The sequence below is a fragment of the Astatotilapia calliptera genome, chromosome 7 (assembly GCF_900246225.1).
Source record: "Astatotilapia calliptera chromosome 7, fAstCal1.2, whole genome shotgun sequence".
Taxonomy (NCBI): domain Eukaryota; kingdom Metazoa; phylum Chordata; class Actinopteri; order Cichliformes; family Cichlidae; genus Astatotilapia; species Astatotilapia calliptera.
In genome coordinates this window covers 8,580,180-8,594,679 of record NC_039308.1, presented here as the reverse complement: position 1 = coordinate 8,594,679, position 14,500 = coordinate 8,580,180, and the positions used below count along the sequence as shown (strand labels likewise).

At 38.7% G+C, this 14,500-nt stretch overlaps 1 protein-coding gene across 4 annotated transcripts in view; it reads right to left on the bottom strand.

Moving 5' to 3' along the window:
- slc38a9 (solute carrier family 38 member 9) overlaps positions 1-12,359 on the bottom strand; it is a 16,710-nt gene extending 4,351 nt beyond the window's left edge. The window contains exons 1-12 of one of the 4 annotated variants that reach the window (XM_026172868.1): positions 12,153-12,359; positions 11,910-11,981; positions 9,775-9,918; positions 8,123-8,252; positions 5,567-5,685; positions 5,377-5,440; positions 5,106-5,199; positions 3,627-3,797; positions 3,101-3,160; positions 2,426-2,632; positions 1,530-1,637; positions 1-94 (exon numbers count right to left, since the gene is read on the bottom strand). The exon at positions 1-94 is cut by the window's left edge and continues 13 nt beyond it. In XM_026172868.1, the coding sequence (XP_026028653.1) occupies positions 1-94; positions 1,530-1,637; positions 2,426-2,632; positions 3,101-3,160; positions 3,627-3,797; positions 5,106-5,199; positions 5,377-5,440; positions 5,567-5,685; positions 8,123-8,252; positions 9,775-9,872 (1,145 nt within the window). In that variant the 5' untranslated portion in view covers positions 9,873-9,918; positions 11,910-11,981; positions 12,153-12,359. Of the gene's footprint in view, positions 95-1,529; positions 1,638-2,425; positions 2,633-3,100; positions 3,161-3,626; positions 3,798-5,105; positions 5,200-5,376; positions 5,441-5,566; positions 5,686-8,122; positions 8,253-9,774; positions 9,919-11,909 lie in introns of all 4 variants that reach the window. The other 3 variants (XM_026172869.1, XM_026172867.1, XM_026172870.1) reach the window with 3 other exon arrangements.
- Positions 12,360-14,500: the final 2,141 nt, after the last annotated feature.

Sequence of the window (14,500 nt, the reverse complement as noted above, 5' to 3'; positions counted from 1 at the left end):
TCCTTGTTGTTCTTCATTAATGTGATGATGCAGTTGTGAATGAAGAAGGCCAGAGTGAGAACACCAGTGAGCTGAGGGAAGAGCAATCTGAACTCTGAAAGATCATAATTAAAACATAGATACATTCTTTAATGTAAAGAAACTGAGAACACACACAGACACACACACATCAGGCATAACATAACCATCTGCCTAATATTGTGTTGATCTGCCTTATGCTTTCAAAACAGCCCTCACCCATCAAGGCATGGACTCCACAAGACCCCTGAAAGTGTGCTGTGTTATTTAGCACCAAGATGTTAGCAACAGATTTTTCAACTGCTGCAAATTACAATGTGGGGCCTTCATGGATCGGACTTGGTTGTTCAACACATCACACAGATACTTGAATAAATTAAGATCTGGGGAATTTGGAAACCAAGTCAACACCTCAAACTTCTTGTTGTTCTCCTCAAACATTCCTGAAACATTTTAGCTTTGTGACAACGCACATTGTCCTGCTGAAAGCACCGCAGTAATCAAGGAATATAGTTTTTATGAAAGGGTACGCATGTTCTACAATGCTTAGGTAGGTGGTATGTATTAAAGTAACATCCACATGGATGGCAAGACCCAAGGTTTTCCAGCAGAACATCAGCCAAACCATCACACTGCCTCTGCTGGTTTACCTCCTGCCCATAGTTCATCCTGGTGGCAGAATGAAGCAACGCACATGTACCCGGCCATCCACATCAAAAAAAACATGATTCCTCAGATCAGGGCACCCCCTACCAGTGCTCCATGTCCTAGTTCTCAATCTCACATGCCCATTCTTGGCACTTTTGGCAGTGGACAGGTGTCAGTATGTGCACTCTGGCTGATCTGAGGATATGGCCCATATGCAGAAAACTGCAATGTACTGCGTATTCTAACACCTTTTTTATCAGAACTAGCATTACATTATTGAGCAATTAGAGCAACAGTAGCTCAACTGTTGGATCAAACCACATGGGCCAGCCATCCCTCCCCTTAGCACTAGTGAACCTTAGCTGCCCATGATCCTGTCACTCGTTCACCACTGGGCCACTTTTGATAAATACTGATTACTGCAGACCAACAACACCTCCACAAAAGATGCCGTTTTGGAGATGCTCTGACCAAGTCATGCAGCCATCACAATTTGGCCCTCATCAAATCTTGTCAAAATCCTTACATTTTCCCTTTTTTTCTGCTTCTTACATATCAGCTTTGAAGATAAAATGTTCACTTGCTCTGTCAGTGGTCATAATATGCCTTATTACATGGCTCCATGGGTGTACAGCCAATGGACCTCCGTTTTGCACCTCAATAATATAATATTTAGATTTTCAGCTGGTGTCATGACTTTTTGCACCTCCCTTTCTTCATGTGCTTTTTCCCTGTGTTATTTCATATTATTACACAATTTATGGACATCTTTGGTGTCATTTCTTTCGGTTATTACCAATATCTACATATACATCTACATTCCTGTTGAAAGACACTCAAAGAAGCATTAACACCAGTTTTACCTGGAACATAGAATTCTGTTTTGTCAAACCAGTGGAATTCCAGGTGAAAGCCTAGGCGGACAGCTTTGACAGTGACCAAAACAATCAGGTAGACCACTGATATGGTGCCTGTACAACATGGATGAATGACATCAATACATTAATGGATGAATTGCTGATGCAACACAGAAAGCAGATTAATCAAGCCCCACAGTTAACAATGAATTGACGTATCTCTACTCTACATTAGAGTATGCTTATTTAACTAAGTACAAATGTTAAATAAAGGAAAACCATGATCAGTATTGCACTTCACCACTCATTCATCTTTGAGCAAATGTGAAATTCTTAATGAGAAGACACCAGTCTTAACTCCATGTCTACAAAGAAAAGGATCTAGCCATTTTTTCGAGCCTTCAGTCAAAATGATGTGACAAAAAGAATACATTTCTATGCTGGCCCCTTTTTAATCAAATGCCAACAGTGCATTGTAAAGAAATTCCAGTACCCTCTATATACGAAGCCCAAGTTTTCTGACTAATCTAAAACAATGCGACTGCCGTTGGTAAATAGAACGGTTCTTATGTAGCGCTTTTATACTCTACTCGAGCACTTAAAGTGCTTTATGCTACAATATGCCTCCCCCACTCATAGAAGTTTTCTTCTAAGCTTCGGTACTTTCTATCTAACATTCATACACATCCTCACATTTCGATGGCTGCATTGAAGAGCAACCTGGGCTTATCTTGCTCAAGGATATTTTGGCATGCAGACTGGAGCAGCCAGGGATTGAAAGATAAATGAGTGGACAATGCTGAAAAAACTGAAAGCGTTTTTTTTTTCCATCTGGATAATCCTGATACATTCCCACCCAGGGTGGGGTCGCTGTGGCTCCAGTCAACCTCTTGATGTCTTACCCAGGAAAGTGAATCTTGCAAAGAAGGACGCTGAGCGGAAGCAGAGCAGTGGAAGAAGCAGAATGATGAGATAGAAGGGGACAGTGTTGGTTTTACTCCAGTAGCGTTCAAAAGGGTTCACATCGGACATATTTCCATTGTCACTGAGGAAAAGGGTGCTGATGGTGTTGTTCCCTCCAGGGTTAGTATTTGGGTAAGGGCAGATGACTGGTGAACAAATTAACAGAATATCAGCAAACACTGTTAATTAACTGGGTAACACAAAATTATAAAATGCACCAGATCAAAGTCATAAAGTACATCTTTGTTTTCAGTCACATGCTTTTCCAGTCTCCTTTTGCTTTTTGCCTAACCGCTGTCTGTTTGGTGGTCTTTGTGAGGAGGTTCACTAATATTATTTCATTTCAAACATTTTGCCTCTAGATTTAACCATCAGACATTCCCAGACTTTTATTCTAAAACTAATTCTAACTTTAATAAAAATCTGAAAACAGACTGGAAATATGGGCCAAAAAACTTTAACTTTTACAATATTTAGTATGCAGGTGGTCTATGTCCTCTTTACAAAGCAGTAACTTTGTGATTCCCTGGATGTGAATTATTTACTTGGAATTTATAACCTTTTTTGAAAGGTATATGATAAAGCTGAAACTTTGCATACAGCAAGTGACTTACCTTTTTCTGAGCCATTGGTTTCCAACTCTGAATCTGACACATTGATATTGTGAACATGGTCTATGGACAGAGAAGAGGAAGCCATCGGTTAAGAGAAACGAGCCTTCTTGCAAAAGCCAAAAGCTTGATAAAGCAAATAATGAATTTACATCTTTCTGCACAATGTCTTTGTGTAATGCAAATGTCTTCTGTGCAAATTTCAGAGATCTTCTCAGTGTTTCTTGCCTTGAGTGGTAACTTCTGTGTATTTAAACAGAAATTGAAAAATAATGTAACAATATCTTTTAGATCATCCAATGGCTTAACCTCAGCGAAAAAAAAAGTTATTACAAACATCAGGCCCACTATGTGTCATATTAATTAAAGTTAATTAAAGCTTGCAGAGCTGTGAGTTTTGTTTTTGCTTAAAATGTTTCTGAAGTCACTGTGCTGCACATATGGTAACATAAACAAGGATTAACATGTCAAACAATAGTATAGAATGACATAATTCCACTCTTTTGCAGATAAAACCATTGTTTCTTACTGTAAATAAACTGCCCAGTGTTGAAGAGGAAGTTGGACATGAGTACCCAGTAGACTACCATAGCTCCAACAAGTGACACCATTGAGAACATCAAGCTGGACCACTGACCAACTTTTCCAAAATAGTACTGACAGACATCAGGGAATTCCCAGTCTGATGTGTCCACACAGGCTAGGAGAGCACAAAGAATAATTACAGAGGTAAATACTTGGTTCCCAAATATGACATTAATATATCACAAAAGCTTTTCCATAGTACACAGTGGTGACAAACGTGAACTTTATGAGCTAACATTCTTTTGCAAAGTCATTTAGTAAATGCAGCAGCATAAATTGTTTTTTTGATTCAGGAATAATGTTCGATAAGTTCAGTGTTAAGCTTCACCATTTTATTTAGGCTGAATTCATTTGTTCTGTACCTTCTGTCTTAACAATAACTTCTTGTAACTATGCCAAAAATATACCGGTGCAACCATGATCTAAAAGCAAGTGTTTAGATGTATTAACAACACTGCATATTCGCATGTAACAAGTAGTTAACTCATATTTATACAAATACACTTTTTTTTTTTTTTTTAATCTCTCATTTCATCTAGTTATCAATTTCACTCAGGAGGAAATATCCTAGATATATGTACAAAGCAAGCAAAGAGCTTTTCAAGTTAAATTGATGGAATTTCTTTGACTCGCTGATACAGTCAGCATATTCCATGTCCACCTGCTAAGAGCAGACTTCAGTAAAGGTTTGAAACATTATAAGTAGGTAAGATGAAAGCTGTTGCTGCTGTCTTCAGGTCACGGAGTGTAAAAGCTTTTAAACTACAGTAGTAAGGAATACTCCATAGATCAGGCTCTGACTGATATTAAACAGAGCAAATACAGCAGTGACATTCCTGTACAGTGATCACCCAAAAATGTAACACTTTGCAGAAGACAGACTTGTCTTCATAAACTGCAACTTCTGATAAATCCCAATAAATACATTAGTTTTCATCATGCATTTTGGGGAATAAATTGCTCTATAGATCAGGTTCTGAATGATACTGGAACAAAACATTCTGTAAAATCTTTATGATGCAGACACTGGAAAAAAGTGTTGGGCAGAGAATAAGAGGGGAAAAACATTTAATTTTAAGTATAAACAGGTACTCTATTTTTTAAATTTATGGGTATAATTGTCTTTCTGGCCTGCAAATTATAAAGAGCATAATTAATCAGTTATGCTAAAGTGAATGACAACATATTAAAGAAATGCTAACAACAAAAAACATAACTGCTCTCTCACAAAGAACCCTATACAATGTGTATGTTGAGAATTTGCCATTAGCCTTAATTTTGCATACTAATATGGAATGAAAAATATTTTTCTAGCATTTGAGATCTGAAACAAGCCATTGTGAACTAGGTACTATTGTAAACTTTTTGAAAGCTGTTAGTATTGGTCTATTAATCCCAAACCTAGTTTGTAAAAATTACTTACGTATTGACTTTGGTGATTTGAGGACAATATAACAACAATACAGCATCAGCAGGCCTATGAAGATGACAATGAAGATTCCAAGGGTGAAACCAGCCTGAAATAAAGTCAAAATTGTATATTTATTTTGAGCTTTTGGCCTCTACACTAACCTTTATTTGAACAAAGTTCTCAAACAAAGGTTTTTTTTGTTGTTTTTTTTGTTTTTAATGTGATTTTAGGTGTGGTTTTGAATGAGCTGAAAACATCAAGTATGTAAACTGAATCACATCACCTGCTTTATACCCCAAGGCATGCTGAGTATAGATGTGCCCATCATTGTGTTCCATATAGCAAATCTGGGACAAGAAAAATAAATAAATAAATCAAAGCAGTTAAATGCATCCAGTTAAGTACAAAGAAAGCATGTAGCTTTCACATGCTTTGTGCAGTGGATTTCACATTTTACTACTGCTAGGGCTTACATGGTGATGATACTGGGGTTTTTAGAGGTATGATCACTGCCTGGGACCTTGAAAGCTGTTCCCAGTGGACTATAGATGTAGATCTCATCTGGCTGGGGAATCACGTGATCTGGAGGACTCTAGGGAGGAAAAATGGAGAGGTGAAGGTAAAGATTTCAGAAAAGTGCATGTCATGACGTCTTAGAATTACAAAGATAACTTTAATAGCATTCCCCCTATTAAGGTAGGTTTGCTTCATTTTCAGATCTTCAGTTTGTAATTCAGTGTTACTACAAAACTTTGAAAAGAAGAAGATTAGGAGGTAGCTGATAACCCCTTATGGCCTGTATTTATATAGCGCCTTACTAGTCCCTAAGGACCCCAAAGCGCTTTACATATCCAGTCATCCACCCATTCACACACACATTCACACACTGGTGATGGCAAGCTACATTGTAGCCACAGCCACCCTGGGGCGCACTGACAGAGGCGAGGCTGCCGGACACTGGCGCCACTGGGCCCTCTGACCACCACCAGTAGGCAACGGGTGAAGTGTCTTGCCCAAGGACACAACGACCGAGACTGTCCAAGCCAGGGCTCGAACCGGCAACCTTCCGATTACAAGATGAACTCCCAACTCTTGAGCCACGATCGCCCCTTAGAATCTGAAGTTATAACCATGTAGCAATAACTTTTTTTTTCTGTGAGAATTCATGAAATGAAAAGCAACTATGTGCTAACATATCCAGTGGATGGAAACATAATTGCAATAGAAAGGCAAATTAAAATTATTTTAAGTAAAAATAAAAACAGATGGCAAGAGAAACAACAATACAGATGCTTTGACACAGGTGCACTGCATGGGACAACCAGGGCTTAAAGTGGATCTTGGCAGGTGGGAGAATCCCAAGATCTGATGTAGCAGTGCAGCAGGAAAAATGACTCACCTCAAAATGAACAAGTAGCTTTGTACTCTGAGCTCTGGTAGTTTTTACAGATCTGTTTTCTTTTTGGACAGGCTATGTGATCAATTGACCTGTACTGCCTCTATGGCTCTGAGGCAGCTTTTTGTGGATTTAGCCAACTGGATTTTCCAATACATTCTGACATGTTACATGCCCTATTGATCTATCATGGCTTCCTTCCAAAAATTTGGAACTTTAAAAGCATTAGTTAAGGTTATCAGCTTAAACTTAGGACTTCTTTCAAGTAATATAAATTATTACAGTCCATAATACCAATTTATATAGCCTGAGATCGATCACTGATCAAAGACCATTGATCAAAGACGACTGATCAATGGTCATGAGTACCATTTACAATACTGTGATTGCAGCCATTCTCCAACTCTGTGAATGGTACTCATGGCAATTGATCAGTGGTCTTTGATCAGTGGTCATGACAATTTGCATATTAACTATCAAGGAACTGACCTCACACCATATTGTTCATTAAATGGGCTGGTTTAAGTTATTGTGCAAATACACTGTTTATAAGGTTGGGGAAACCTGCAGTCAGCTTAGACCAAAGAAGTCACTTGGATGAGTGACGAAACCTTTCTCCCACTGAATACGCTACGTCCAGATGAGCATAAATTAAACCCCAAAAGGTTGATTATCTAGTGCCTTCAAAAAACATTTTATTAACTGGTGACCTGTCCAGAGTATATATACCCTGTCTCTTATGGCAGCTGGGATAAGCTTCAGTGCCCTGTGGCCCTAATTTGTATAAGATTGATAAATGGATGGATATTTCAGCTACAAAATACTGTTACTTGCTAGAAAAAAAATCAGACCGCTAAGTACAATGAAAACATATTTACTGAGCTCTTTTAGAAGCGTAACACAGTATATGGCATTACCTGTGTCTTCCAAAGAAAAACAACTTTGCTTACACTCAGTGCCCTTTTGTACAGCTAGATGCTAAAGGTAATCTATAATTTTATGCAGATAGGAGTAATCTCTTCCACGGTGACAGTGCTCAAAATTAGGGCTGTATGGAGGAACTAATAGCTAGTATTAAAATTACACAAGTTATTTCAAGTTAATTTCATAAATGTTTTGGGCAAATGTGTTAACACCATTTTGGATTAACACGTTTGCCATTGTTGGAAAACCACTAGCATTTATGTGAATTTTCTTTAACTTCCTGAAGTTTTTATTTCAATTTCTGTTAGACAGTGAATACAAGGATTCTTATATGTGTCTATGTGCCAGTCAGTTTTTTGTGACTACATACTCATCCATGAAAACTTTAAATTAGGAATCCCTACTACATCACGCGGTCACCAGCTCTCCATGCCTGTGTCTACAACAAAGAATAATCAAGGCTTTCTAAAGGCTTTCATGCCAAAATGCAGTTTTTTTGGATTAAAGCCATGCAATGAATAAATGCTTTTAAAATTGTATTTAATAATATTGAATTTGTCACCAATCTGTTGGTCAAAACATGTTATAAGCTTTATGTTGCTACTGTGTTTTGTTTTGGGGGTTTTTAAGTGGTTTGCTCTTGGCAAATTTTTTGCCCAGAAGCTATGGTTGTGATGCATTCATGGTTGTGACAATAAACTCGACTTACCAATTGTCGATCAGAAGACCCCATGAGTCTGCTGTAGTAGTGTAATCTGCTGTTGAGTACAGCAGCCTCCGCAGATACTGTCTCTTGAGGGCCATCATTTATAATGTTCTTGCGTTCCACATGGAAAGGCCTGGAAGATGTCAATAAAAATCATGCATTTTTCAAGTCACGTAAAAACACATAACTTCTTTGATTTCACTGCATACAGTAAGGATTTGCACAATTTACATTTTTTATATTATTTAAAGTATAATATGTTACAATCAGATGAGGCCTTATAAACAGTTTCACACAAAAGTGAATACACACCCCACATTTTTGTAAATATTTTGTTATATCTTTTCATGGGACAACATTGAAGATATGGCACTTTGATACAATGTAAAGTAGTCAGTGCACAGCTTGAAACAGTGTAAACTTGCTGTCCTCTCTAAATAACTCAAGACACCTTCATTATTGAATAAACCTCTGGCAACAAAAGTGAGTACACCCCTAAGTGCACTCACACTCTCTCATACTGGTCACTGGAAGTCTAACAAGGCACATCATGGCAAAGAATTCTATGAGGATCTGAAAAAAAGAATTGTTACTCTACATAAAGATGGCCTAGGCTATAAGAATATTGCCAACACCCTGAAACTGAGCTGCAGCATACTGGTCAAGACCATACAGTAGTTTGACGGAACAGGTTCCATTCAGAACAACCTCGCTATTGTCGACCAAAGAAGTTGAGTGCACGTGGGATGTCATTGTTTGGGGCTGCATGAGTGCTGCTGGCACTGGGGGGCTACAGTAAATTGAGGTAACTATGAATGCCAACATGTCCTGTGACATACTGAAGCAGAGCATGATCCCATCCCTTCAGAAACTGGGCCATAGGACAGTGTTCCAATATGATAACAACCCCAAACACACCTCCAAAAAGACCAGTGCCTTGCTATATAAACTCAGGGTAAAGGCACTTGGCTGGCCAAGCATCCACCAGCTCCATGATGTCATCATGGAGGAGTGCAAGAGGAATCTAGTGGGACCCTGTGAAGCTCTAGTGAACTCCATGCCCAGAGTTAAGGCAGTGTTGGAAAATAATGGTTGCCACACAAAATATTGACACTTTGGAGACAGTTTGGACATTTTCACTTAGGGGTGTACTCCCTTTTGTTGCCAGCAGTTTAGACATTAATGGCTGTATGTTGAGTTATTTTTAGGTGTCAGCATTTTTACACTGTTATACAAGCTGTACACTGACTAATTTACATTGTATCAAAGTGTCTTATTGCCAATGTTGTCCCATGAAAAGACATAATAAAATTTCAACAAAAATGTGAGGGGTGTACTCACTTTTGTGACACACTGTAGCTTGACTAAGAAAATTCATGCATTAAAGCATGAATATTTGAGATTTGAGAGGTTCTAATCATTGTGTGAACTGGATTAAAACTCACTAACACAGGAAATGGTGCTAGGAAAATGAAGTACTCACACATCTCACAACTAACATCTTAGTATTTGCTTGCTAAGTGAATTCCAAGAAGTCAAGGTAATAAAGCACCTTGTTTATTATCTAGCAATGAAATGAACAACATGAACCTATGGCATGTGACAGGCAGGAGAGAAACTGATTCATACTTTGTACTGATTAGCACAGCATTTACCTTTTAGTTCTCAAGTCTAGCGAATTTGTGGAGTCTCTTTGCAAGTAGTCCTCTCCAGTCTGCTCTGAACTCAGCAAAGGCCTGGAGTCATCCTCCATGATTCTACTGACTTGCAGCTCTAGCTTCTCAACAGGTGTCACCTAACTGGAAGCATACATGTTACAAAATCTAAACACATACAACCACAGCAAACATAAGATATTGTTTAGTACAATTGTTTGTTTAATTGTGTGCAGATCAACATTTTTCAAGGTAATTTTTGAATGTGTGGGTTTATATTCCAGATGTGCTTACTTCACCATTTTGTAAAAATTAACCCGTATTAAAGTAATCCAGTGCAAAAAATAACTATTGATAGTTCATTTGGCAAACGTCATTTTCACAACTGTCAAAAAAAAAACGGTTTTAAGCAAGGCTCATGTTGCTGCAAGGATGTAACTTGGCTTAACACAGTAGCTAGTCCCATTAGGACCCCTCTTCCTTTGGGCTGTCAAAAGTCTTAATTTTAAAGCTTTGAAAGCCGAGTACCCGCAAGAGCGTGAATCTGCTGCAGCACAGCATTGCCAATGCTATGAACTGCAAACGCCTGTAGAGTGAAGATTGCTGTAAAGGTCATTAGGAATCCACTGCCCTCTCTGCAGAGGATCAACTATCAAAAAACCCACACAACCCTCGACAAAGTCTGTTCACACTTCTACCCTGAGGCTGCAGGTATAGAAGTGTGAAATCTAGGACCTGTAAACAAAAGAACTCAATGCCATTAGACTCCAAAACACATGACAGGAGTTTATAACCTCAGATTACCTCAATCTACATTCCTGCACACTCAATCGCATTCTCACAGCTGTCTTGAACACCAACTGCTGTCTGCTGCACATACAACTGATGTAGTATAAATATGTACATAGCTTTTAAAGCTCTTTTTTTTTTTAAATCTGCTGTGTGTTGTGTATCTCAGTACTGTGCATTTGACAAAATTTTTAAACCTGAAACTCATCTCCTTCCTTATTTCTCTTTTGAATAAAGAGACAAATGAGGAAGAAGCTTCAAAGCCATTCAAGGCTTCAACATACAACAGCTATATAAAACTTCTGAGCCACTCCACAATTCTTCATATTTTGCTTCCAATGATCCAGATGTTCTTTGAGCAATAACTCTCCAGGCTTTCTGAAAGTCTTTCAAAGTTTCTCTTCTGGTGTTGGCTGCATTTTCACTCACTTTTAATTCAATACTAGTACCTGGCCTTTCTCAGAGGAATGTCTTTTTGTTGTTTGTTAAGCCACTTAACATTGTCCTATGAATCATCCCATTAAAAAAGCACCTAACTCAAGGAACGAGCCAGTGGAAGGATCATTATCAAGAAGCCATTCAGTAAAGCCTACGGGAAGGCCAACATACACAAAACCCACATGAAAAATAAGTGACAACAGGTCTTGTGGGTTAATGAATCCGAATTTCAGGTTCAATTAATTTTTACTTTACACAAAATGAGTGAGTGAGCTCATAAACTCAGCAGAAAGTAGTATTCATATAAACTTCTAGAGGACATAAAGTCTCCTTGGAACCACATATATTGCCATCTGATGGTATTCCCAGAGCACAGACCTCACAGAAGCAGTGCAGGATGTCTTAAAAGAATGGAATAAAAGGCAGCTGACATCCAAAGACGAGCTTTGGAATGTGTTTTCATACCAAATATCAATTTTCAAGCTTTTTAGAATTGTATAATTTCTGTTTTACATTAAATCACCACACTTATTTCACATTTTCTTAGGAAGAGCTTTTTGTTCTGCCTTTAGCGACTTAACCTCATAGACATAGTTCCGCCATGCACGTGACAACACAAATATTTCTCTGGACAAAGTAACAAGTCGATACTGAGATATAATAATCCATAGTGAATTCCTACCGAAACCATATTTCTACACAGATACGTACTTTTTACGTAAATTTTAAAGATTCTTATACTCAAAGTCACGTACAGTAAAGCTCAGACACTTTAAACACCTTAACGAGAGAACCTGCTGAGTGTACAACAAAGGCTGGTAGTTGAATGGCAACGTTTCGTATCTAAAAATCTCTTTTTTTTAAAAAAGATGTGATGCTAGGCTTGCAGGCTTCTTTGTAGAACTCACAGTCTGCAGTGAAGTGTCCTCTCCTCGGGTCTTCAGCTCATCTCAGTTCTGCTGTCTCTGCTATTGTTTCACCTCGAAAGTTGAAGTGAAATCAAATATCAACACAGTTGTTATTCATTTTTAAGTCTAATACCACCGGTGACATCAGCTAAATATTATTCCGAAAAGAAATAATAATTAATTAATAATTATACACGACTAATGAGCCGAGCAACGGCGTAGAGGAAGAAGAACTTAATTTACAAATACTCAGCAGTCTTCCAACTGGGTTTAGTGACGATGTGTTGGTTTTCTTCCTGTTCCTCTTCTTCTTCGTGTGTATTTAGGCCGGACGAACGCTATGCCGCCCTCCACCTTCCTCTTCTTCTTCTACCGTTAGGGGTCGCCACATATTTTCTACCGTGGTGCACCACGTTTCTGGACTTCTGATGCGACATAAACCATTTAATGTTTGCTTATAAATTTTCCAAACAGTTTGCCAAGCCTGGTTATGCCCAGCATTCAGGTACCATCAGTTGGGTGAAGGTGTAATGAGTAATTAAATCTGATTCTCAGTTTAATAAATAATATCAAGCAACTCAAACTTTCATGTGCTTCAGTCTGTATTGCTTCCAGTTATTGTCTATGAGAACTGGGCCATTTAAGGTTTGAGCATGACAACTCTTTAGAAGTTAATGGCCAGTGACTGCAAATAATTGCTGTCGCAACAGAACTTGAAATTTAGCACTTGATTTTGGTCAGATTGGTCTGAGGCCAGGAAAATGTCTCATTTTGACACTGCCCCAGGAAACTACATGGTAAATGGAAAAGGACTTTTACAGATTTACTAGAAAGAGCAATGGAGATGGAAAGGCTGTGCATCAGGTTAGAATGATTAAGAATAAGAAGATAGAGAAGGCGGGATAGTGGAAAGCTGTCAAGGCTCTCTGTGTGGCAGGTGGAGTAGGACCCACATGCAAGACTCGGAAACAGAGAAGGTAAACTAAGAGGTGGCTTTATTGGTATATGTGTGTGTGTGCGTGTGTGTGTGTGTGTGCGTGCGTGCTTGTGTGTGCCTTTACTTTTCTAATGCATATTACAGACTGTAACACCTGCATATGTGTAAAATGACAAATGGCCACCCCATTTGATTTCCATGCCACCCTCAGAAAACCTATGTAGATCCGCTCCTGGTTAACTTTGAGGTTGGCAACGCTAAGCTTCATAGTGATGAGTGCATGCATCAAGCATAAAGAGCAAAACCCTGTATAGGTGGGTGTGTAACTGTAAGAAAAATCACGTGACCTATTCAGCTGATGTGTCGTACAGCGGTGAGAATTGTGTTTATTGGGAAGTGCAAGTTTCAACATAGTTGTATTCATGCTGAGAGGAGCTCGCCATCACCCGCTGTACAATGAAAAGATAAATTGGGGACATTTTCTCCAGTCTGGGGTAATTTAACCCTGCATTTTCCCCTCACATACACAAGTATGCCCAATGTCACAAGCACTTATTTCCTAGAAACAAAACTTGCGCTTTGATTTTCTCTTACTTTTTTAGTTATACTTCTTTGCAAACATGTTTTTTGTAAATTCTGCATTTTACATCATTTGACATACTGTATATTAATTGTATTGGGTATGAAAAAATCGGAATAAATGAGCCATTAATCAACATGTCAACACAGTCTCAACACAATAAAGGCAATGCGCCACACACTCCATGAGCATCCTGTACCCATCACTGTTTTCTGTTCCAGAACAGCTGATCAGAGTAAGTTCAATCAATTCAATGTGGAATCTGCTTCCTGGTTACAGCCCCAGAGAGGAACAGATAAACCAAAAATGACAAATGTTAAAGGAAGAAAACTGAGACAGAAGACACGATCATGAGGCAGGACAAAAAAAAGGACAAGGGGCAGAGTTGACAATATAAACACGGAGGATAACAAGGCAACAGACAACAGGTGGGAGGACATATAAAACAAATCACCAATAATTAGACCTAGGAAGTAGAACTGAATGTTAAAAAAAGTGCCAAGGATTAAGGTTGAAATAAGAGCAGCTGGAAAGGTGGTTAGCCCAGATGACATACCACAGGTATAGCATCTCATTTTTGGAGGTACGGAGCTGTCCAGTAGGGGGGCAGCAGACAGTAGAATCTAGAGCAGGCTTGGCCAACTCCAGGCCTCAAGGGCCGGTGTCCTGCAGGTTTTAGATCTCACCCTGGGTCGACACACCTGAATCAGTTTAAATAGCGTGGGTCAACCATCCAAAGCAACAGACAAAAGAAGTCATGAAGAGTATATTGTAGTGGAGTGGACAGAGACAAATGCTGAAGTCTAATTTGTGACAGAAGGTTAAGAATTAGCAGCAAAAATGAAAGGGAATGTTTACAAGATGATAGTGAGACCTGATATGATGTATAGTTTGAAGACAGGGGCACTAACGACAAGAAAGGAGCCCAAGCTGGAGGTGGCAGAGCTGAAAATGCTATGATTTTCACTGGGAGTGACCAGTACCTTTACCATATAGAATAGAGACTGAACATTTAACAGTATTTTGTCTGACTACTCATTTTATTTTAGAATAAATCCTTAAGCAACAATGAAC